Below are 25508 nucleotides of genomic sequence, written 5' to 3'. Positions count from 1 at the left end.
TGGCTTCTTGGAGCTAATTCACGGCAGCTTTCGTCCTAATTTTGGGACTGCCATGTTGGCTTGGCGATAACTATTAATTTCCAGTACCGCTGCCGTAGTCTCCTTTAGAGAGACTTAGAAATATTAATAACTATATATATATATATATATATATATATATATATATATAATTTTGAGAAAAACTACTATTAAATAATTCAATAAAGAAAAATATCTAAAAAAATACTTGTTTTAACAATAAATAAATGAATAATTGAAAAACATTTAACAATATTTCTTAAAATAAAAACAAAACTTATCTTATTGAAGAATTGCTGTAAACTCCTATATATCTTTTTAGATATTTAGATATTTAGTATAAGATACAATATGTACTTTGATTTTTTTAATTATTATTTTTATTTTATTATAGAGCTCATGAGTGACTATATTTTTGAATAGATTTAATTGTAGATTGATTTGATTATTAATAGAATTATTAATTGAATTGGTTTTAGTAGTTATCTATTTGAAAATATAGCCACGAGACGTGCATAGTCATTTTATACCATTTACTAGTTATTCTTTTTGTATTTTATTGATTTTTTGAATAAAGTTTTTATGATATATTTATTTTCTGGAGAGTATGAATGAAATTCTTCTTTATTGAATTAAATAATAGTGGTTTTTCTCTAAATTTTATACATATATTTTATACTGAGAAATTTGATTTAGCATTGCTAAATTGAATTTTTCCCTGTAAGTTTTGGAATTTATTTCCCAATATTACTTATTCTATCGGTCTCTTTTTACTGAACCGCTAAGTTATGGGAACATAAACACACCAGCATCAGTTGTCAAGCGATGTTGGGGGGACAAACACAGACATACAAACACATACACACATACATATATATATACATATATACGACAGGCTTCTTTCAGTTTCCGTCTACCAAATCCACTCACAAGGCTTTGGTCGGCCTGAGGCTATAGGAGAAGACGCCCAAGATGCCACGTATGTGTAATATATATATATATATACAAACATGTATATATGTATGTGTGTGTGTGTATATGTGTTTATGTATTTATGTATATATATATGTATGTATATATATGTGTATGTGTTACTGTGTGTGTATCTATGTATCTGTGTTTCATACCCACCTATTGGCTATTGGCTTCACAACTAGTGTTGGTTTGTTTACATTCCCATAACTTAGCAGTTCAGCAAAAGTGACCGATAGAATAACTACCAGACTTGAAAAAAAAATCACAAGTGCTAGGAGCAATTTGTCTAACTAAAACCTTTCAAGGTGGTGCCCCAACATGATTGCAGTCCAAGTAACTGATAAAAGATAAAAGGTATATATATATAGCTACAAAAGACACAGAACTACGATATATACATGAGATTAGGGGGCAGCAGATGGTCCTTATTTCTGATGTTGAGTTATGTTACAGCTTGATTGGTCATAATCTGGCAGAGATTAGTAACAAAGCCAAATGTATGTGTGTCAATTGAGTAAGCAGACATAATCTGGATTTACATTTATACCACCTGTCAATTACGAGTAAACTTTTAGAAAATTACATCTACCTACCTACCTACCTACCGATTTATCTATCTGTCTGTCTGTCTGTATATATATGAGGGGTTGCTGAAAAGTTCCTGGCTTTAAGGATATTACAAAAGGTCTGGTGGGAGCCCCAACCTTCTGAGTTCTTTTACAGGGCTTTAAAAACCTGAAGGACTGCTGCAGTAAGTGTGTGAATCTGAGTGGGGAATATGTTAAAATCATAATTAACTGGTCCTCCGGCATTTTTTCTACCCACAGCCGGGAACTCTTCAGCACCCCCTTGCCTATATGTATATCATGGAACACTGAATGAACCCACTTGAATATGAGGCATGTACAACCGATAAAATACAATTGGGGAACACTTAAAAGTTCCATCACCTGCCCAGTGTTTTACATTCACTAATTCATCAAGCCCTTATCAGTTGCAAACACAAGTAATCTGTCATATCTGTGGTTGATGACTCTTTTTAACCAGCAGGATGAAAGCTTCTTCACCAAAGGGATCCAAGCACTGCAACACCAATGGAAAAAGTATGTGAACTGCAAGGAGAACTATGTTAAAAAATAAAACCTCATTGAGTATTTGGTCAGCCTATGAACTTTTCAGCTGACTCATTGTTCAGAGTGCATCAGTTTTTTTTTGAGACCTTTTGTATGAATTTAGAAAAAGACACAGCTCAACAAAGGAGAGCTATATTTGAAGCTATATTTGAAGGCAAATTCATACAAATAATCTTGTGAGATCTTTATGCCTCTGCAATTTCATCCCCTAATGTATATCTCTTGCCCTTGTAGTGGTTTACAATGATACTGCAGTGCCAGTCATAGGATATGATATCTTCCAGTATTACTTGATTTATCCTTCAAGTGACTATCCTGTACTGTGCTACTTCACATATTTTAAGCATCTTAGCAGTTTTCCTTACTTTCTTGTCCCTTATCACTTAATCTATCATACTGCTGTCAACGTGGATAGCTGGTCTTTTTGTTATGTCTATATGAGGTAGGTTCTATCTATCTCCCATGCATTCTCCACATTCAACGGCCTCCCATGCCAAAGCAGACATTGGAGGTTGACTGTCTTCTGCCTAGTCAGCTCCTGTCAAACTGTCCAACTCACACCAGCATGAAACATGATGATGATGATGATGATGATGATGATGATGATGATGATGATGATGATATATCCATCAATCTTCTCTTCCCTTCCCACAGTTCCTGGGAAGGTCATGGACGTAGAATTCTTAGGCAATTCACCCATTGGATCCTATCAGAAGCAAATATCATTAGATCTTTCTGGCTGGATTCAATCCAAAAAGTAGAGTTAAATATATAGCAACAATAGTATAATCACTGGCTTAGGAATGAAATTTGCTTAGCGGGTGCAAACCCAGATTCAAAATTTTTTTCAGAGTTTTATTTTCTAAATTTATTTTTGTTCTTTGTTCTTTGAGAAGAAACCTAACTTCAAACTAATATTTACAGATCACTTTTTATGCATTATTTTCTAAACCCAAGAAAACTAAGTAGGAATGCAAATTTGATCTTGCACACCCCAAAATTTTAGGAGAACTTACACCTTCTGTCCCCTGCCCCTGTACCCAAGCCCATGCATATAACAAAAAAATTTGGTTTTCAATAGTTGTTTATTCTAACAGAGAGGATGTAAAACTTCTGTTTTCTCTACTCACCCCTTATATCTCAAACCTGAAGAAAGACATTGTCCAAAATACCAGAAACGCTATTCTCCACCACATTCTGACTTAATCATATTATTACTTTTACCAACAATAAAATTCTTGTCATTGCAGATCACCATCAGTCTTCTTGGGTTCTATGTTATCATGTTTATTTATTACTTTTATTTGAATGTCATTTTTCAGTTTTATTTCAAGATTTCTTGCCAATAGAAAAAGAGCTGGCTTCTAATCTAGATCCAAAGCCCCTTCATTGGAATTTCAACATCAACAGGGTATTTTTGTATATATGTATGTATATGTGCAGATTTGTATATTTTGTTTTATGTATGTATTCTCATGCATATAGTTGCATTTCTAGACATGCTCATATATACTTATATGATAAACTTCTGGAAAGTTTTACAGATTTTTACAGTTCCAGTGATGGATTGGATCTGTAGTCTTCAGATCAGCTTTCTCCTTTCTGGTTTTGAGAAGCCTAATTTCTCAAAATTGGTATTTAGCAGTGTGTTACATATCCCAGTTCTCTAATAATTACAGGTATAAACCTGAACTTGTAATCTGGATAGAGTAGCTGCAGATTTCTCAATAGTTCAGCATAGGTATTTTCTTTCTTGCTGATCATTATGTTAACATCCACTGGGCAGCTAGTTTCTACAACTGTACAGTTTCTCATCTGAATACCAAGTTACTATGTCAGGTCTGTTATGTTTACATTTTATTGAGGTTTTAACTGGGACATTCCACTAGTACTCTTTTTTTTAATTATGAGTGGCTATGGCTTCTACCATACTGTAGGTTCTTATTTATTTAGCCTCAGGGTTAACCTTCTGACAGAAATGATTGTACAGTGTCCTAGCTACAACATCATGTCTCATCAGCAGATAATATCGTGATGGCATTTTCAGATAACTGCTTATGATGTGGGTGACATCTTCAGTGTTAAACTCCACAACGTCTGCATCGGTTATCACATTTTGCTGCTTTTCCTGTGTCTCTATCCCTTTTGTGCATCAGGTTGATATTTCTTGTTCCTGGATTGCAAATTCATACCCTTCAAAGTGGGAGTTAGTAATCCAGTTGTTGGTCTATGACAGACTGCTTTGATGGTCAATGTTACTATCAGCCTAGAGCTTTCTACTAACATCCATGTCTGCACGTACGTTCTTATGTATGTATGTATGTATGTATGTATGTATGTGTGTGTGAGTGTGTGTGTGTGTATGTGTATGTACACACGCATGCATGTACGCATGTGTGTGTGTACCTGTATTCATACCTACGTGTTTTACATATATACACATATACTACCCATCTATTTCTCTGTATTATAGATAGATAGATAGATAGATAGATAGATAGATAGGTGTATCATCGTCTGTACGTACACTTGTTCACGCTTGTGTGTGTGTGTGTGATATACATACATGCATTCCTGCATGCTTTAGACAAATACCAATACCACTCCCCTCCACACAAACATACATATACAAACACATACTATCAGAGAGAGATTGATAGACAGAGAAACTTGCGAAAGGCATCTATAAATTCTATTACAAAACAAAACGATAAACTACGGGGTTGACATGAGAACAAGTGGAAAAATCTGAAAATATCAGACATAGAGGTGTGAAAGACGAACAAGGGACATTTCGCATATTTCGCTCCTCACTGTCAAAACCCTAACAATGTCAGGGCTCAAATATTGACCTAAACAGACGCCAATGAAGTCGGTCTGCCCTGGCCACCAGTCAGTACATCTCAGTGAATTATGTCTGTTTGTCGAGATTTCAAGTTTGTGATTTTTTTTTTCTTTCTTTCTAGTTTCGATGATTGCCATTAAAAAAAAACTTGTCGCACCTGTTTAGTCGTCGTGTCACGTGACTTGTAGATACTTTCTATTACCTCTTTTCCCCCTTCTCTCTCTCTCTCTCTCTCTCTCTCTATCTCTCTTGTTATCTATTTAACAATTAGCTCCTAAGACAAATATGAATCTTCAGAGACGACAAAAAAACTGAGAGAGTTCGACTAGACAAGAAAACTGGACAATGAGATAAGGCTTCAACGGTCAGTTATGTATTTTCCTGGTTAAGAAGCTTGAGTTTATTGAATGATAGTGGGAGAGATATAAAACGAAGCGGAGCGAGAGAGTGGAAGAATAAAGAGGGATAGTGGGAGAAGAGAGAGCGAGAGAGAGAGAGAGAGAGAGAGTAAGCGTAAAAACGGGAAGGAAAGAGTGACAGGCAGAGAAAGTTGGCAGTAAAGGTTGATGGTGGGGATGAAAGACTGAAAGAAAAAGGTGATAAAGGGCAAGTAATAGAAGGAGAAGAAAGAAAGTAAGCAGGGCGTGAGGTAAAAGAGAAAGCGCAGAGATAATGAATGAGAGTGTTTGAGTGAAGTTTGTAATGAAAAGGAGGAAAGTGAAGGAGAAAAGAAATAGAGAAGGCGAGGAGAAGAAACGAAACAGCTAGAAAGATGAGATATATCTACAGAAAGAAAGAAATATAGCGAAAGAAGAGAGAGAGAGAAAATGATAGAAAGCTGACAAGTGAGACAGACAGACAGACAGACAGATAGATAGATAGACAGATAAAAGAGAGAGTGAGAGATATATGGGAAGGTAAAACATAAAGAGAGAGTGACATATACGAAGAAGGAATAGGGACAGCGTGACAGAGAAGTGAGAAAATGACAGATATGAGGGACAGATAGAGGAGTGACAGAGAAAAGAGATAGCTAGAGAGAGGGAAAATAAGGTAAAAGAGTGAAGTTTGTGAGAGAGACGAAGGTAATAAGGTTGAAGAAGGCTGAGGAGAGAAATATAATAAGAGTGAGGAAGGCTGGAGAGAGAAAGGTAAGAGAGAGAGAGAGAGAGAGAGAGAAAGGTAAAAGAGAGAGAAAGGTAAGACAGAGAGAGAGAGAGACAGACAGACAATCGGGAAATAAGAGTGAGTTTTCTTTAAAGTTTTAGTCGAGGTTTCTATGACTGTCACATCTTAAATCAGCCAAACACATCATGCGAAAGGTATTCACTAGAGTTAAATGGAGTTTCCTTCTCTCTATATTTATATATTTATTAAATTGTTGCTATTGAGGATTGTTAATGGTCACAAACATGTAGGAAACATTGAAGGAGAAAAACAAATTAAACAAATAAAACAGAACTAGAAAGAAATATTGTCGGCTGGAATGACTTCAAATACTCGAACACGGAATACCAATTGGAATGGCATTTTTCAAGACTTGTTCGGAGACGGTGAGTTCTTTCTACTCATTTGAACACACACACACAAAACAGGGAACTCCTAAGTAGTAGATCGACTTGCTAGATATATATCAGATCTTAAACAGGGGCAAAACTCAATGGTCATGACTTGAATACCTTTGATTATATGTTTTTTTGGTCATGGTTGACCTGGATCTAATCAATACATAACGCATATAAAAACTCTAAAATATATACACACATTTGTAAGTGGGTGTATGTATGTATCTATCTATCTATCTATCTATCTATCTATCTGTGAAAAGACAGTACTCAATCCTGAAGGTAGCGTAACACACACACACACACACTTGCACAAATATTACTGCAAGCTGAAACTTCTGATCAAATGTAACACTGCATTTGGTATTGACTGCTGTCTTTTCTTTTTGTTATAGACACACAAGACGTGTGTGTAATTAGAAACTGATATATTCGAACTAGTGTCCTCATCTTTGTATCTATAATCACAACTTTTTGGATGTTGTACCTCCTAGCCCGTTGTTCAAGTCTCTGCTATATTCGGTATCATTCTCAGAATTCGACCCAAACCCTTTATTAGCTCCACTTGTGTCGACTTATCTCATTCCATTGTCCATACCAAGAATATTTGTCCCACATAATTTATCCTCCTACTTGTAATGCTGCTCACTCGTTCCACTTGAACTTGAATATATAAAATGAAATATATTGTTTGACGCACCCAAGCATTGAACTTACACTCTCTAGCTAAACTACTTTTCTTCATCAGCTCATATTTACAATCTCATTGTCCTGAAGGAAGACAATTATGTAATGGAAATAAGGAGTTCTAAACTAAACATTTTTGACTGAGTTTCGGTACCTCTGCCCTTCTTAGACCCATACTTTATGGGAAAGAGGAATCATTTCATATTACGAAAATTATGATTTCGAAATTTTTTCCTTTCTTAAAATTTAACTTCATATATTCTTGACCCCCTTCTCTTCCACATATATACCTTCTTTCTTTGACATGCGGGATGGAACTTCTGAAGAACAACTATTCCAAAACTCCGACCTCACTGTTTTTTGTATGTTTAATGTTCATTCTTAATTAAACGCTTTCTTACGGTGTTCATCACTATGCTAAACTCACCTACAAAAGAAAACAGAAGACAGAGACCCTTGCGGTACTTAATACAGGTAATAGATAAGGAGCAACACTGCAAAAAGATCGAAACATCGACATGGACACATTATGAACAAACATTAGAAACTACGACTTTCCCCTCCAAAATGCTTCTAGGTGAAGGTAAAGAATACACACACCACCCGTCTTCGGTGGTCAGGGTTGAGGTTAGGGTTCTTTACCTCCGCCATGCTTCTATTACCTTAGAGTAGCAAATATAATCTTTGACTAAGTATTAAGTGTAACAATTTAATTAGCTAGTGGTTGCGTGTTCAGTCTCTGGCTAAATCAACCTTGGTTGAATCCCGAGAATGTTACCGAATGTGGTAGGCATCCGAGGAAGGCTGGAAGGTACAACAGCCAAAAAATTGTTACTATGACGATCAAGATGAGGACATTACATCAGTGTATAATGATGATAATGTAGATTATATTTATATATTGCGTGTGTGTGTCTAGGCACCTTTTTTTAGAAGAATTATCGGCCTCTGGACAACTGCTTGTATGCCAATGCTTTAAGACGGCATTGGCAGAGGCATGGCTGTATGGTAAGAAGGTTCAGTTTCACTGTGTGGTACCTTGAGCAAGTGTCTTCTACTATAACCCTACTATAAACCAAAGCCCTCTGAGTAGATTTGGTAGACGGAAACTGAAAGAAGCCCGTCAGATATATATATATATATAAATTTATGTATATATTAATATCATCTTGGTTGAAAAAACTGCGATAATGTAAATATGTTAATAGTTACCAGGGTAGCAAAAATCACACAAAAACTGGGATATCATACCCGGTTAATGGGAAGAAATTCCATGTTAAAGTGATGTATTTTGAGTAGATATAAAGAATAATAATAAATGGAGCAAAACGCATATAATCAATAAGTTAGCGCAAGTCTTGCATCTGTAAGATGGTTCCCTGACGATAAATTTATGTGCACATTCCAGCACCTCTCACTTCTTTGGAGTAGAGTGCACATAATTTTTGAAACATATGTAGGAATTAAAGGAACGTATTGATTATATGCGTTTTGCTCCATTTATTATTCTTCTTTATATATATATATACGAGTAAGCACAAAGTGGAAAAAGCAGTACTCGAATACCAAAGGTAGAATAATATGTCTTTTTATTAAAACTGCAAAAACATCATAAATACTGTTTCTCAGAGTTTCATGTTCCCGTTCGTCGGACAGTTGGATCAAGACCGGAATTGATCCAGTCTTGATCACAACTGTCCGATGAACGGAAACGTAAAACTCTGAGTAAAAGTGTGTGTGTGTGTGTGTATTTGCCTCCCCCACCGTTTGATAACCGATGTTGGTTTGTTTACGCCCTCGTAACTGAGTGGTTCGGCGAAAAGAAAGCAATAGAATAAGTACCAGGCTTAAAAAAAAAAGTACCGGGCTCGATTTGTTCGACCCTTCGAGGCAGTGCACCAACATGGCCGCAATCCAATGACTGAATCAAAAAAAAATTTTAACTGTTTGTATGCACACACCTACATAGGATTTGTGTGTCATTTAACACACGATCATACAGGTAACTCTCACGAATGTCAAACACACAGGTACTTAACCTATTAGTACATTGATACATTCTGAAAGAAAACATAACGCATGTGTAGGAGGTGCTCTCTCTCTCTCACACACACACACTACCCACCACCTATATGCATGCAGAAATAAATACATGCATTGATCTAATCCGGTGATTCTCAATCAGTCTACATGACCCTTGGGGGCGCAAATAAGATTTTGTTAAAATTTATGTACAATAAGTTCATTATACTCCTACAATACACAAAATATTTTAACAGTTTTTTTTTATACAAGTCCCAATAATTAATTTAGAAAAATGTAATAGCATTTGTAAAATTATTGAATGGTTATGAGGGTCCATCTATGTGAAATAGGAATCAAAGGGGTCCATAAGTAAAAAATGGTTCAAATCCCGCCATAAACAAATTGTCTAAAGCCAGCCCTAGTGCTTATTCGTGAGTCTAGCGGTTAGCCATATATGGACGTGATGCTTTCATCAGCGGAAAAGTAGTTGTATAAAGATTTTACAGTCTATTATCTTGATGCAGAAATCGATGGTGTGCTGAAACATTCGAGAAATCAGCTCAATAGCACAAATACGTTTGATATGCCCGACTGCTGGTAGCATAGATCAATCCTGAAAAAGTTGTAAACTATATGTATTTCAATATATAGCTTCATTTTATTTTCAAGTGTCTCCTCTTTTTAGTTGTACTTCATATATGATTGTATTATTGCATGAAACCTTTCATTTTTGATTAATTTCATTGAGCTTAGTTGTTAATTGCTTTCAACAAAAAGTATTTTCTATTTATTGTTATAAATATTGATTTCAAATTTTGGCACAAGAGCAGCAATTTCGTGGGAGTGGTAAGTCGATTACATTGTCCCCAGTGTTCAACTGATACTTATTTTATCGACCCCGAAAAGATGAAAGGCAAAGTCGACCTCTGCGGAATTTGAACTCAGACGTGAAGACGGATGAAAATGCCATTAAGCATTTTGCCCGGCGGGCTAACGATTTTGTCAGCTCGCCGCTTTATATTCCTATAAATATTAACACCTCATTTCCTTAAGTTGACTGTATATTCCATTTTTAATAACAATCTGTGTATCGCACTTAATGCAATTACTGTAAACCACAGGATGCTAAACTGACTACGGTATTTGTCCGGAGATGATATCTCCTATGGACGTTCTATGTTAACAGAAATATATCAGCAGCAGTGACAAAAATGCTAGATCTACATTTATGTTTTTTGAGGCTTTTTCAGTAGCACATACCTACTAGTTATGACAAAATCCATAGGAAAGCAGTGATGGAAAAAGCACTGATGTTGCAATTGACCGGCCGGCTGATTTTTTTGCCTGCTTCTGATATATTTTTGTTATCTACTACAATATGTCCATAAGAGATGTTACTTCCGAGCGAATACCGCGTTTAATTTGGATTTCCGTGATGTATTTACATTAAGTATGAAACACATGTTGCTATTTGAATCTAACACTGCTTGTTGCACATAATTTCCTTAATGTAAATTTTGATAATCCGTACTCGTTTTTTAAATCTATAGTGATACATTTAAGGATTCGCCATATTCCTTTCCATATCGGCTAACTCTGATGAGCGTAAAGTTATATAATTAGATTGTTACCCAACACTCCGTTGTATTCCTAACGCGAAACCGATTGGTAAGATCAGCCGTAATGGGCACTTAATACTGTACATTTCGGATTATATATATATATATATATATATATATATATAGTCCTTTTATTGTATGTATACAACACAACTTGATACGGATTTCTTCACACATCAATAGGAAGAGAAATCTCGCTTAAACTATACCCGCGTGTCTTAGAAAGGGTATTGATTAATTGAATCTGGAACACACATTTTCATGTAGATTATTCTCAGTACCCCATCATTGATGATAATTTGTAACCGTCCGACTTTATAGTTTCTTGGCTATATCTCTTAATAATTCCCCATATCGTCTGCCTTCTCCGGTTATTAATGCATCTTGCAGCTGACTTCGAAGAAACCAAGATTTTCCGCCATCTTTCTAACAATAACTTTGGCCACATTTTTTTAATTCAATGCTTCTACCACTCGTGGATATGCTTATATATATATATATATATATATATATATATATATATATTATATGCATATTCATTGCAGTCTTTCTTTTCTTTGCTTGATTTATTGCTTATTGTCCTTTCTTTCAACATTTTCTGACTAGCTGTCGTCCTGCATGCATTAAGCTTGGTAGAATTGTCAGCACGTCGGCCAAAATACTCAGCGGCATTTCTCCATTCCTCTTCACGTTCTGAGTTTAACTTCCGCTGAGCTCGATTTTGCCTTTCATCCTTTGATTGATGAAATAAGTACCAGTCAAGCACTGGGTCGATGTAATCGACCTAACCCTCCCCTCACATTGCTGGCCTTGTGCCAAAAATTGAAATCCTTATTAGGCGGGCAGGCTGAATAGTTAGAGCGTCGGAAAAATATCCTATGGTGTTTTGAGTCCAGTTGTCCTTGGATTCAGTAAAACAAACAATCGTTCAAGTACAAGGTGATACGGACCGATATCTCAAAATTGTTGGCCTTGTTGCCTAAATTAGAAACCATTATTTTATAACAGATGAAAGCCTATCTTAGTCAACGAAGAACTTCCAGCCGAGTGTTCGATTTGTTACAAATAGCAGCTAGATCATAAAATCACATCCTACTATCATTAAAAAAAAAAGTAGACAGATACATCGAACAATTTTGTAGTACCTGATTTGCAAAATTACAGAATGGCCACAACTGGAACGCTTTTATTCATAGGCGTTTGCTTGATCAAGGCTGACCTTGACAACTTGCCCTGTCCTATGGTCATGGGAAAAAGAACTTGTGAAAGATTCATACAAATCAGGTTTATATTTCGCTGAGAAAAACTAACTTCTATGACCTCCAGACAATTGATATTGGAATTTACGTGTGAAGGGTTTTATGTGAAATATGAATTGTTTTTAAAGTTTGTCTAAATATACCTCGAGTTCTTTTAGGTTATGAAAACATTAATATATAATGTTACGTAGGTTTTTATTATTATTATTATTATTATTATTATTATGAGTGTATTTTTAAAACAATAAAACAAATTTAGAAAGAAGCAATTAGTATCTCCAGTGATTTGTTGTGAGGAAGTATCAAGGTGCGTCACGGATTTTTAAAATATAATTTAGGGACTTTGGAAAATTTTTAATTCCTGAACATCTAATTTTGTTCTGCACAAAAATTAATAAATTAGGGTAAGCAATAATTTTTTCGGTAAACTTGTCAAATTCATACATCAACAACGATCCTCTTGTATAAAACAGTAGGGAGCACAATGAAACGGAAAAACATGCGGGAATACACGAATGTGTATAAAATTTCTGAACTCTAGTATTTTATTGTGTGTAAAATTTGCTAGAAAATGGTAATTAAGTCATTTTAATTAATCATAATAATTACAGTTTCTTTCATTGGCTCCCAAATTATTATATATTTACACATCTGGAATCCTTGAATGTCTACAAAAATTCTAAAGTATGGTATCTTATTGTTTATAAAACATTATTAAACGGTAATTAACTCAATTAAATTAGTCTTAGTAATTACAGGGTCATAAATTTATTACTTACACTGCACATCTAAATCTTCGAATGTCTACTGAACTTCTAAGGTATACTGTTATTTTGTGTTGTTAAACTTTGTAGTTATTAATGTAAAATGATGATTTTATATGAGATGAAGAATGGAGCATGTCGTTTCTATGTGATCTCATAACTTCCAGAAAAATGGATATTTTTTAATGCAATTTTTTTTTTACAAATACGCTTCAATTGATGTAGATTCCGATTATATCGGAATTTGTGGAGAAGAATTTTTCCGAGGTTGGAGAGGAGAGTTCTGACAAAAATTGGCTTTGTTTCCTCATAACTTTCAGAAAAATGGGTATTTTTATGAAATTTTTGACAGATATCTTTCAGATGGTGTAGATTACAATTATATCGGAATTTAATATGAAATAAAAGAAGGAAAGAAATAGTGGGCTCGCAAACATATATACTAAAACTTTTTTTTTTTTTTTTCCGAAATTTCAAGTTTCATTTTATGATGTGTGTCAGCATGTATGTATGCGAACCTACCAACTTTTTTTTGTATTAAATTCCGATATAATCATAATATACTCCTCTGAAAGGTATCTAAAGAAAATTTCATTAAAAAGTTATAACTTTTCGGAAAGTTAAAAGGAAACAAAACCAACTCGAATGCATTTTCCGAAATTCTTCTCCACACCTTTGGGGGAAAAACTTACAACAAATTATATATATATATTCTTTTACTTGTTTCAGTCATTTGACTGTGGCCATGCTGAAGCACTGTCTTGAAGGACTTTAGTCAAACAAATTGACCTCACAACTTTTTAAAGCCTAGTTTCACGTTCCCATTCGTCGGGATCGCAATTGCCCTGCCTGACGAACGGGAATGTAGCAGTTTTTGTGATTTTTTTTGCGATGTTTTTACAGTTTTAATAATAAAGCATATTACTCTACCTCTGGTATTCAAGTACTATTTTTCCCCAGCTTGTTTCACATTAAGGTGCTTACTCTGGTATATATATATATATATATATATATAAATATATATATATATATATATATATATATGCGATGGACTTCTTTCAGTTTCCGTCTCACAGAGCTTTGGTCAGCCTGAGGTGCTATGCAGTGGGACTGAACCCAGACCCATGTGGTTGGGTTCAGTCCCACTGCATATTACCATTTTGGTTGATAACTGATGAAGAATTAGGGACCTTCTGCGTCTGTCTCCCATCCAGTTTTACCCTCAATGTACATATACGTTTTTTTATCTGTTGTTGTTTATTTACAATGCAATTTTTCATTTATCAAGTAACAGTACACACGCACACCCAACTTTTTTAACAGTGAGTTTATACACACACACACACACACACATATCTGTGTGTAATAATTAGTCAAGAGTGAAGGAATTGTTCTTTAGTTTATTTATATATGAGTATATAAAGTCTTCAAATTTTCCAAGGAAATGAAGTGGGATGAAATAAAGCTTTCTCAAGTGCTAGATAGAAAGTAAATATTCTACTTTATCTTATTTTGTTTCATTGGAAAATTTGAAGACTTTCTGTATCCATATATAAATAAACCAAGAAACAATTCCTTCATTTTTGACTAACTTTATTATTTTTACCAATATATTATTCTGCACACTACCAAAACCATTTGATTCTTATACGCACATACATATATATATATATATATATATATATATATATAATAAATAAAAAATGTATGGTAAATAAACAAACAGCATAGCGTATACTGAGGGTACAACCGGACGGGAGACAAACACAGAAGGGCCCTAATTCTTCATCAGTTATCAACCAATTGGTAATACTCAGTTTCGCACCATTTATAAGACTGAGGGCTTTCCATATTTGTGGTATATATATATATATATTATATATATATATATATATATATATATATATATATATATATATATATATATACAGACATACACTTACATCAGATCATCAACATTTTCATGGTGTTAGTCTTCCTAAATTTCAGCTGATATTTATTCTATATCTTTTGACATAAACTAAATTTTCTGGTTTCTATGCAGGAATTATTAAAATCCAATATCTCTAAACATTGCTTTAAAATTTTGGCAGAAGGCCAACAATTCCATTGGAAGGGTTAAGTCGATTCCATCACTCCCAATGTTCAACCAGTACTTATTTTATCAACCCCAGGAGGATGAAAGACAAAGTCAACCTCATCAGGATTTCAACTTAGAATGTAAAGATGGACGAAATGCCACTTAGCATTTTTCCTAGCATGCTAATGGTTCTGCCTGCTTGTTGCCTTACTATCTCAAAACATTGATTTCGTATTTTGGCACTAGGCCAGGAATTTAGGGGGAGAGAGTAAGTCAATCACATCAATCCCAGTGCCCAACTGGTACTTATTTTATCAACCTCGAAAGGATGAAAAGCAAAGTAGATCTCTGCGGAATTTGAACTCAAAATGTAAAGACAGGAAAACCATTTTGCCTGGTGTGCTTACGATTCTGCCTACTCACTGCCTCTAGTCTCCAAATCTGTACATATCTCTAAATATTAGAATGTAACGTGATTATCCAGTGCATCTTTACTTTAAAGCAATGGGTTCAAAAATTAAAAGGTGATGGGCATGGAATGTCAGTATTTCTTTGACTGTTTAAATGTGTCCTGGTATAAAGCATCCCATCTTGTGACACTGATTTCTTCACCATACTTATCTAACAACTTACACCCTGCAAGTACCTCCTGTTCACCCCTTTTCTGCCTTTTCTTACTCTACCTCACCTGTCTACTTTCACTACACCTTATTATTACTCATATTGTGCTAACTACTGAAAAAAAGAACATGCCAAAGTAAATCAGTCTGAAGGGGAGCAAGCTAAAACTTTGAAGTCACTGTCAACCTTTACATTGTAAAAGCTATATTTATACACACACACATACTTATATATGTCTGTGTGCATATATATATATATATATATATAAAATGAATTATTTAACTATTTAACATCATTTCTGTCTAGCCAATAATCACTAATTGTGGCGTACTTCAATATGATATACATTGATTCTTTATGGATCCCCTGTATCAAATGTATGGTATAATAGTGTATATATCAACATTTTTTTAGCCGCAGTAAAACTTCAGTTCCCACCTATGTCTATTTTATGATAAACATACAAATTGCTAACAATAAAGTTTATTTCATTCTCTTTATTCTCTGTTTGGTTTTGGTGTTATTGAATAGAGCAATGTTTATAAAACACAATCATGCAATATGTTTGTCAATATATAAAGTATTTTTGTAATTTCTAAGTACTGACTGACCACATTTTTTAGCATATCATTTATGTTAGTTACACAGATTACGAAGATCTTTTTTCAGTTTTTCCTTTCAGTTTGTTATTTTCTCACGGAATCTATCAACAGTCATACAAGAGAGAAAATAAAAGTATTTGCCAGCTTGAATGGTCTTTTTTTTTTCCTCTCTTATTTTTCAGTGTGAATTTTTTAATTTCCCACCAGAGGGAACCTTGAAGTTTGCTTTTCTTCATTTCACGCAAATTTTTACTATTTGCATTTCAGGATACTCTGGTGAGAGAGTAGTCTTCACTCTTGTCACAACAGACATAATGCCATAAAGTACAACTCCCTGTTTGATAATGTTGTAACAAGCTGCCGTTTATGTAGATGTACAACATTAATCTGTTCACTGACTTTCTAGAGTCTTAGTTACTGCTTATAATATCATTACATCTAGAATGCATTATAAAAAATGGTTCAATTACAGTATTTGACTGGTGCTTTATTTTATGAACCGCAGAAGGAAAAGCAAGTTTGGCCTTCATAGGATTTGAACTTAGAATATGAAGGGCTGTAACTAAATATTCCAGTGAGTTCAACTATGATAAAAGTGTTATGTAGTATTTTTGATTTTATTCTACATTGATGTAGTTAACATTGTTGTTGGCCGGAAGGAATAGATACTAGTATCTTGTTATTTTGAATTGTATCTAACAGTAGACTGGTGGTTTTTCCAGTTTGAGATGTATCTTGTGTTTCATACCATGAACCTGGAGCTAAGCTCTGATCCTTAAAAGCTCCTTAGGGGGCATTTATATCAACACATTTTAAAGATCAATAGAGCTGCTACATTAATTTCTGTAATGTTAGTAGCTGAAAACTGAACAAAATAGCAGTTTATCACATTGTCAGAAGTACTGGTACTGTGTCCTAGACAGTTTGGTGAATAGGGAGCTGCAGAGAATATAAGGTCTTGTTAAAAAAAATGCTGGAATGAACTCCAAAACCATGAGTTTCATTAGAGGCATACCTTAATTACAAGACCATTCATTCTTTTGTTGATATACATATGCTGAATGGCAGCAACTTTATTTGGGACAGAATTGAAGAATAAGATTCTTTCAGAGCAGTTGATATTTCAGAAGGTTAGAACATTTGTCTTGTGCTTCTGTTAGCAACAACACAACCCCTGTCTTACATGGATTTAGTTCAGCAGAAACATTAAGCTTCAATGCTGCACATCATTGAAAAACTCATCAATTATGCAATGCTTCTGTTAAATCATACATTTCAATTCCATGGTACATCTTTTAGTCCCAAAAGATTTCTAATAGGTAGAAACTCTTGGAGAAGAAAGATTGGATGAAGTGCTTTGTAAAGGATGTAGGAAGAAGGGTACTGTGACATTGAATGCTGAAGTCATGCAACTAGTTAGTTCACAGAATCAGAGGCTGTTGTTGTAGAAATGTTTGTGCACTTGTGTGTGTGTGTGGAAGGGGTGAAAGAGAGAGGGGGGGAGAGAAATAAGATGACAACTGTGAATAGTAACTATGAAACAATGTCTCCTTGAAGACTTACTTTGCTTCGTCTTTCCTTTCTGCTCCCTTCGGTCAGCAAACAGCCCCCAGTAACTGTCTTGATAAATGCTATGTCTTCCATGGAATTTTAATGAAGAAAACAAAATCAGTCTCCCTATTAACTTCTTGCTTCTGCTAAATACTGTCAAGTTGGCCACACCTACCTGGGGTGGTGGATCAGAACATGAAAGAGCAGGAACAAATACCACAAGGTATTTTGCCCAATGTTCTTACAATTCTTCCAGTCCACTGTCCTGATCTGTTCTTCATTTTATTGAACCTGCGGAGATTAAAAGTAAAACTGACTTTGGGATTTGAATCCCGAACAAATACTGTAAAATATTCTATGCAATAAAGAATGTAGGCAGCAAACTGGATGCCCATATTCTACATTCTTTAGAGGGAGCATCAAAATTGTTTGGCTTTGTGGGCTGGATTAAAGAATAAACTAGATTTCAGGGATCAGATCAGAACATTTATTCCTAAAACCCTATGTAGGCCAAAGTAAATGGATAAAGAAGTCAATGTAACTTATTACAACCTCATTAGCAATGCAGAAAAGAAAGAATATGAAGTGTTAGCAAAGTTTTCTATGCAGAAAACTTATCCATGTGATGTCTGCATGTGTATGATATGTGCACATGCATACAGACAAATTAGGAGTCCTTAAAGTGAGACTATATATATATATATATATCATCGTTTAACATCCGCTTTCCATGCTAGCATGGGTTGGACGATTTGACTGAGGACTGGAGAAACCAGATGGCTACACCAGGCTCCAATCTGATTTGGCAGAGTTTCTACAGCTGGATACCCTTCCTAACGCTAACCACTCAGAGAGTGTAGTGGGTGCTTTTATGTGTCACCCGCACGAAGGCCAGTCAGGCGGTACTGGCAACAACCACGCTCAAAATGGTGTATTTTATGTGCCACCCGCACAAGAGCCAGTCCAGGGGCACTGGCAATGATCTCACTCGAAAATCCTTACACATGTCACGGGCACAAGTGCCAGAAAGGCGACACTGGGCACAGACTGGAGATAGAAATTGTCGAAATGAATGCATACAATTCTTAAGACCAATGTTTCAGAGAGAGCTTGTGCTGTTTCCACTGCAAAATGTGTATAGACAAAGTAAAGGGAAAATAGGTCCTATTTTTTAGTATATGGATTCATAAGCTTCTTTTTATTGGTCGTGATTACAAAAGACTCCCTATGGTGTACTTATTAGGTTAATCAGAATCAGTGTTAATCACAACTCTAGTCAGTCAGGCTTCAACTCTGGACACATTCTAACTGAATATTTTAAAAACTAAAAACATGTCTTTTTCTTTTATCTGTGTAAAATGGAGCCTGAGGCCAGATCAAATTATTGATGCAAGTTGGTTTTGGTCCACAAGCTATGCTTAATATCCCTATTTTACAGCATCTTTACAAATAAAAGCCAACTCTATCATCTGTAACCATTTTATAACTGTCTTACCATCATCATCATCATCCTCTTCCTCAGTCCCACTGACACTAGTATTACTTTCATCTCCGTGTTACCATTTTGTTATTTGTTTTCCAATAATGATAATTTTATTTCTTACTTTGCCGACCAACTTTTATTTATATTTTTATTTATTCGTAAATGCATTTATTTATCATTAAATAAAAATGTGTTAATTCTTAATTGATTAATTATCACTTAGAATGCTATTAAACTAATCAAGATTATCTCCAATTCAGCAGCATAATTTTTTCTTTCTATTTTGCTATTACATATTGCATCTAATCCAATTTAGGTTTTCTGATATTTTTCGTAAACCTGTCCAATTACCACTAAATGTATATTAGCATCGTAATCTTTCCCTCCTCACTCTCTCTCCCTATGTGCACACACACACACAAATACACACACACACACAGCTATATCTATCTATCTCTATGTCTACCTGCCTACCAAATCAGACAGGAACCTGGTACAACTCTCTGGCTTACCAGTTCTAGTCAAACCATCTAACCCATGCTAGCATGGAAAGTGGATGCTAAATGATAATGATTATGGTGATAAACAAGAGAGAGAGAGAGAGACGGAGAGAGATCTGTATATGTATCTCACCATCATTTTAACGTCCACTTTTCCATGTATATGTATATACGTATATATATATGTGTTTGTGTACATGTGTGTGTCACTTTTCAGCCCATCTCACCCTCCATGGTCTCTGCCTTTTCCGCTTTCCTCTTACTCCTTCTCTCTCGTCTTCATTCCTCCTCCTTCCTTTTCTATCCCTCTCCTCACCTCCCATTTATATCCTTGGTTAGTGGTTAGTATCTGTCGTTCTTCATGTTTTATTTAACCTCGCTGATCCTATCCTCTTACATGTCCACTAAATCTGCCCTCCCAGTTCAGCATCATTTAGCACCAATAACAGTTTATCATTTAATTACTCTTTAATCGTCAATTTACCTGCAATGTAAGTCATTTTCTTCATGGCTCTCTGCACACGCTTCTCACTTTACCTTCTCTTCTCTCTCCATCTCTCTTCCTCTCCCTTCTCTCTTTATATGTGTAAATATATATGTATAATGTATATACAAAGGCTCCGGTTTAGCTGTGTTGTAAGAACTTTGCTTCCCACCCACATAGTTTCAGGTTCAGACATACTGCATAGCACCTTGGGCAAGTGTCTTCTATTATGGCCCCAGCTCAACTAAAGCCTTGTGAGTGGATTTGGTAGATGGAAACTGATAGGAGTCAGTTATGTATGTATGTATATGTTATATATATATATATATATATATATATATATATATTTGAAGGTTTGGAGGTGATGTACAGAAATTATATAGAAAAAAATTAATTAAGGTACTTCATTTAATATGTGACATTAATAAAAATCTGTAAATGTACAAACATCCAGGTTTCTGAGTACCTTAATTAATTTTTATATATATATATATATATATTTATATATATATATATATGTATATATATATATATATATATATATATATATATATATATATATATATCATCGTTTAACATCCGCTTTCCATGCTAGCATGGGTTGGACGATTTGACTGAGGACTGGTGAAACCGGATGGTAACACCAAGATCCAATCTGATTTGGCAGAGTTTCTACAGCTGGATGCCCTTCCTAACGCCAACCACTCAGAGAGTGTAGTGGGTGCTTTTACGTGCCACCGACACGAAGGCCAGTCAAGTGGTACTGGCAACGGCTGCGCTCAAAATGGTGTATTTTATGTGCCACTCGCACAAGAGCCAGTCCAGGGGCACTGACAACGATCTTGCTCGAAAATCCTTACACATGTCACGGGCACAAGTGCCAGAAAGGCGACGCTGGGCACAGGTGCTATCCCGATTTTGCTTTCACTTGCCCCAATAAGTCTTCGCAAGCTGAGTTTTGTGTCCAATGAAGGAGACGACGTTGGCATGGGTGCCAGTCGTCGAATTTAGTTCAATTTCGATTTCACTTGCCTCAACAAGTCTTCGCAAGCGGAGTTTAGTGTCCAATGTAGGAAAGGTACGCGTAAGTGGGCTGGTTATACCACTGGCATAGGCCACGGGTTATGGTCTTACTTGGCTTGCCGGGTCTTCTCAAGCACAGCATATTTCCAAAGGTCACTAGTCATTGCCTCGGTGAGGCCTAATGTTCGAAAGTCGTGTTTCACCACCTCATCCCAGGTCTTTCTGGTCTACCTCTTCCACAGGTTCCCTCAACCGTTAGGGTGTGACACTTTTTCACACAACTATCCTGGAGTTGATTTGTTCGACTAAAAGGCAGTGCTCCAGCATGGCCACAGTCAAATGACTGAAACGAAAGAATGAAATGAAAATGTCGAAGCCAGCTGAATTTTACTTGAGAGGAATCAAAAAGTTACATGATAATGGGAAGAGATCATGCAAAATAATACCAGTTATAATGATAATTGAAAATAATACTTTGGTAAAATTTTTTCACAAAGTAAAGGTGTTTAACAAAATTGGAAATTATCTTTGACTCAACTCAATATATATATATATATATATATATATATATATATATATATATATATATATATATATATAATGATTTTTCTTAGGTATAGTGATACTAATAACCTGTTCTTAAAAAAAAACAGATTGGAACAGTCTACTTTGACCATTGGTTGACCTAATGCTAAACAACAATATCAACAAGGGATGCATTGGGTGAAAAGTTTATAGGTTATGGTTTCTGTAAGGTTGAGTAGAGAGGGGGTGAAATATAAGTTACATCTGGGACAAGACACTGCATGTTTACTGATCCACTCCACTGACCACAAGCCTGCTAGAAATAGCAACCTAATCTCCCTTAAACCATACCATATTGTCTTAAATAAAGGACACATTAAGAATTATTCTATTACCCCTAAAGGTACAGAGTAACCATGGATAAAATTGCTTTTAGTTAGAGATCAGTTTGATGACGGACACTAAAGTAATATAAAATTGTCATTAGTAAAAACTGCAACGAAACACTTGCAGAGACATTTGAACTCAGGACTTTTGTGCTGACATTTTAAATTTACCTCTGTTCAGCCCCTCCTCTTCCTGGCCCCTAAACCACCTGGTCCTTTTCCATCTGATCACTCTCGCCTTAATATATCCTTTTTTTGCAGTCTTGATATTTCAAAATGATGAGTCTGAAGACTGGGTGTTTCTGTTCTTTCAAAGTATGTGCATGTGTGTATCTGTATAAGCTATACAGTACCCTATAAATCCTCTACAGTATTTAGTGTGTTGTCTTGGAAGGGGTCAGTTAACCCAGCCCCCACCATCCGCTGATAGTTTGACTAATGTTTTTCTTCTTTATCCCTTCTTTGATTTCAGCATCCATGTACAATATGAAGTGTCACTCTGCAGGTCCCACACCTGTCAATTTATCCATAAAAGGTAGGGTGTGTTACACTCTGAGCCACACTGCACGTAATGCACATGCTGTTCACATGTCTGCACTTAGCTAAACCTTTGCATGCACAGTTACTAACTCTCACTCCGCCTTTACCATAAACTCTCATATTCAACCATGAAATAACACTTAACTATTCATATATTCACATATAGCTACTAGCTTTCACATACAGCTACTCAGTCACATAAACATTCAATTATGCATATCCATATATACTCTTGACTATCTGTGCACACTCAACCATTATATATATATACGAGGGGGTACCCAAAAGTAACCAGAAGCATTCTCTGTGGGACAAACCCATTGTAGTTCAGTCTGCCAACCAGCATTGTCCAATGGGGTCATACTGCCACATAGTGCATCTTTGTTTTGCAGTGCTTCTCCTCTGTTGATTTTTGCAATGGCTGAAACGAAGGAACAGCACGCTTCCATGAAATTCTGTTTTCTCTTGGGGGAAACAATGGTTGGAACAGTTGTCATGCTTCAAACAGCTTAGAAAGCCACTGCTATGAGCAAAACACAAGTTTACAAGTGATTTCCATGCTTTAGGAATGGTCACTTGTCTCTTGACCAACCTCATTCAGGGCAGCTGCTAACCTCCCCAGTGAATGAAAACATCATGAAAATTCATTAACTGATCTTGAAGAACCGTCACCAAACAATTGATGAACTTGATATGACTGATGTATCCTGGAGCGCCTGCCAACGAATTTTGAGTGAGTAATTGCAAATGAAAAGGGTTGCAGCAAAATTTGTGCCTTGCTTGCTCATGGAAGATCAAAAGCAGTCAGGACTGAATGTGTGTTGTGAACTGAAAGAAGAGTTGGAAGTTGATCCGGACCATTTTTCAAAGGTCATCACTGGTGATGAAAGCTGGTGCTATGGAATTTACAGATGTGGAAGAGGTGAAGAAAAAACTATGGAGGCATTAAAAGGCATCTCTTCACAAGAGTTCCAGCACTGCTTCGAACAGTGGAAAACATGTCTGGATCGATGCATTGCTTGAAATGGAGAATATTTTGAAGGTGATAAAAGTGTAAACATATGAAACTAAGTGAATAGAATAATATTGCAAAATTTTGGTTTCTTTTGGGTACCCTTTCATATAATACACATACTGTCTCTAATTTAAAGATTTCACTAAACTGGGAAACCTGATTTGTATAAATAGCATCTAACTAGCAGCTTAATTCAATTAACTGTTTGTATATCTGTCAATATCCAGAATAAATCATATTGGTCAAAAGTATACATTTGGTCAAACAGCATGAGTTCAATACCTTGTAATCATATGGCTGATACCTTTTATTATTAGTATTTAATAGATCAATCCAAAAATTGAGAGAAGAGAATAACTGGTTAACTTAGCTGTAGTACAATTTAAATGTGCACATTAGAATATTGTTTAAAATCTCCACACTGCCACCACCTCCCCTATCATTGCTATTCTAACCACCATTGTTATAATCCTACTCACAGTTTCCACTACCTTCCTCACCACTTCCACTGACAATACCATCATTATCATCATTACTGCCACCACCACCACCACCACCACCCTCTCTATCATCACCTGCACCACCATTACCACCTGCACCATCACCACTTCAACCAGGTTTTGTTTATTTTCATCTTATTTTCTTTAGGCTGACAACAGTTTGGTAACCTGTAACTTAGAAACATATCCTTTTGTATTTAATTTTTCTAACATTGCTCTCTTTTTCCCTCGTACTTCTCCTTCTCTTTTTCCCTCCTACTCCCTCCTCTCTCTCTCCCCTTCCCCAACTGTTATGATCTGTTTTGACGCACTAAGCTCCCAGATTTTGTGCATAATATTTTGTTGTTGCCTTTCCTTTCTCCTTTATTTGATATGCTTCTTAATCCACCCTGAACCTTGTTTCTGTTAATCCTTGCAACACCCCATTCTCACTACTTAATACTGTTTTCTCAACCAAATTTTATAAACTCCATTTTATTTTATTTTGAAGTTTTTTGTGTTTTTTTTTTACCTTGCCGAATTTTCACCTGCAACAATTAACAACTTGAACACTTAACCATACATCGCCTTTATGGTCTCACATCCAGGTCATCTATTGGCTGTTATTAAATCTGAACCTTGTCCTAGTCATTTAGTGTGTATTGAACTTATGACCTCATATCTTGGTCAGCTATTGTGTATGTATTACATTTATCTCCAGGTCATCTGTGACCTGTGAATCAGTTTGATGCAAAAATAATTGATGGTTTTAGTTATCGACTTTAAAGCAATATATCTCAGCTCAGAATGAATTTTATTTATCAAAAGAATAAAAATTAGTATCTACTGTTTTTTTACCAACAGTGAATCCCAAAACCAATGAATTCTTGGAAGACCTTTTGAGCTCCTACCTGCTTCTTGAACAATATCTTTTTGTTAGTAGTTATCAAGATGTTTGAAAAAGTGGTAGGTGGGTGTAAAATGACAAACCTACTATTATGATATATTTTATCTTATATCCAGGACATCTATTGCCTACATATTATATTCGACCTTGTACTGGTTTTCTGTTAACTCTGTAATATATTTCTGATCTCACATTCAGATTATGTATATGACCTCATACTCTGCATCTTCCTTTAGTCCTTTAGAAGGACACAGTTTTCCTCTGGCTGGTGGGTATCTGACAATTGTACTGCAGACAAAAACTGAAAGGACTGAGGATACACATCTTACTCTTCAGCTTCGTCCATGTCTTCAAGTTCTACTTAGGGGTGGTGGCTGCTTTCCAGTGAATTTACTGAAAAGTAGGTGAGAGTGCAAGAATGG

The 25508-nt window shown here is 35.5% G+C and overlaps 1 protein-coding gene across 3 annotated transcripts in view; it reads left to right on the top strand.

Annotated features, from left to right (window-relative positions):
* Positions 1–5651: 5651 nt before the first annotated feature.
* The window catches only part of LOC106883727 (uncharacterized), a 39962-nt gene continuing 20105 nt past the window's right edge, over positions 5652–25508 (top strand). The window contains exons 1-2 of one of the 3 annotated variants that reach the window (XM_014934839.3): positions 5652–6524; positions 22618–22680. In XM_014934839.3, coding sequence (XP_014790325.1) covers positions 6458–6524; positions 22618–22680 — 130 coding nt within the window. In that variant the 5' untranslated portion in view covers positions 5652–6457. Of the gene's footprint in view, positions 6525–12511; positions 12531–22617; positions 22681–25508 lie in introns of those variants that run through there. The other 2 variants (XM_089364541.1, XM_014934840.3) reach the window with 2 other exon arrangements.

The sequence above is a fragment of the Octopus bimaculoides genome, chromosome 16 (assembly GCF_046866305.1).
Source record: "Octopus bimaculoides isolate indiv1 chromosome 16, ASM4686630v1, whole genome shotgun sequence".
In the NCBI taxonomy this organism is placed as follows: Eukaryota; Metazoa; Mollusca; class Cephalopoda; order Octopoda; family Octopodidae; genus Octopus; species Octopus bimaculoides.
Note: the sequence above shows the minus strand (reverse complement) of the source record. Positions and strands in the feature narration are given on the sequence as shown.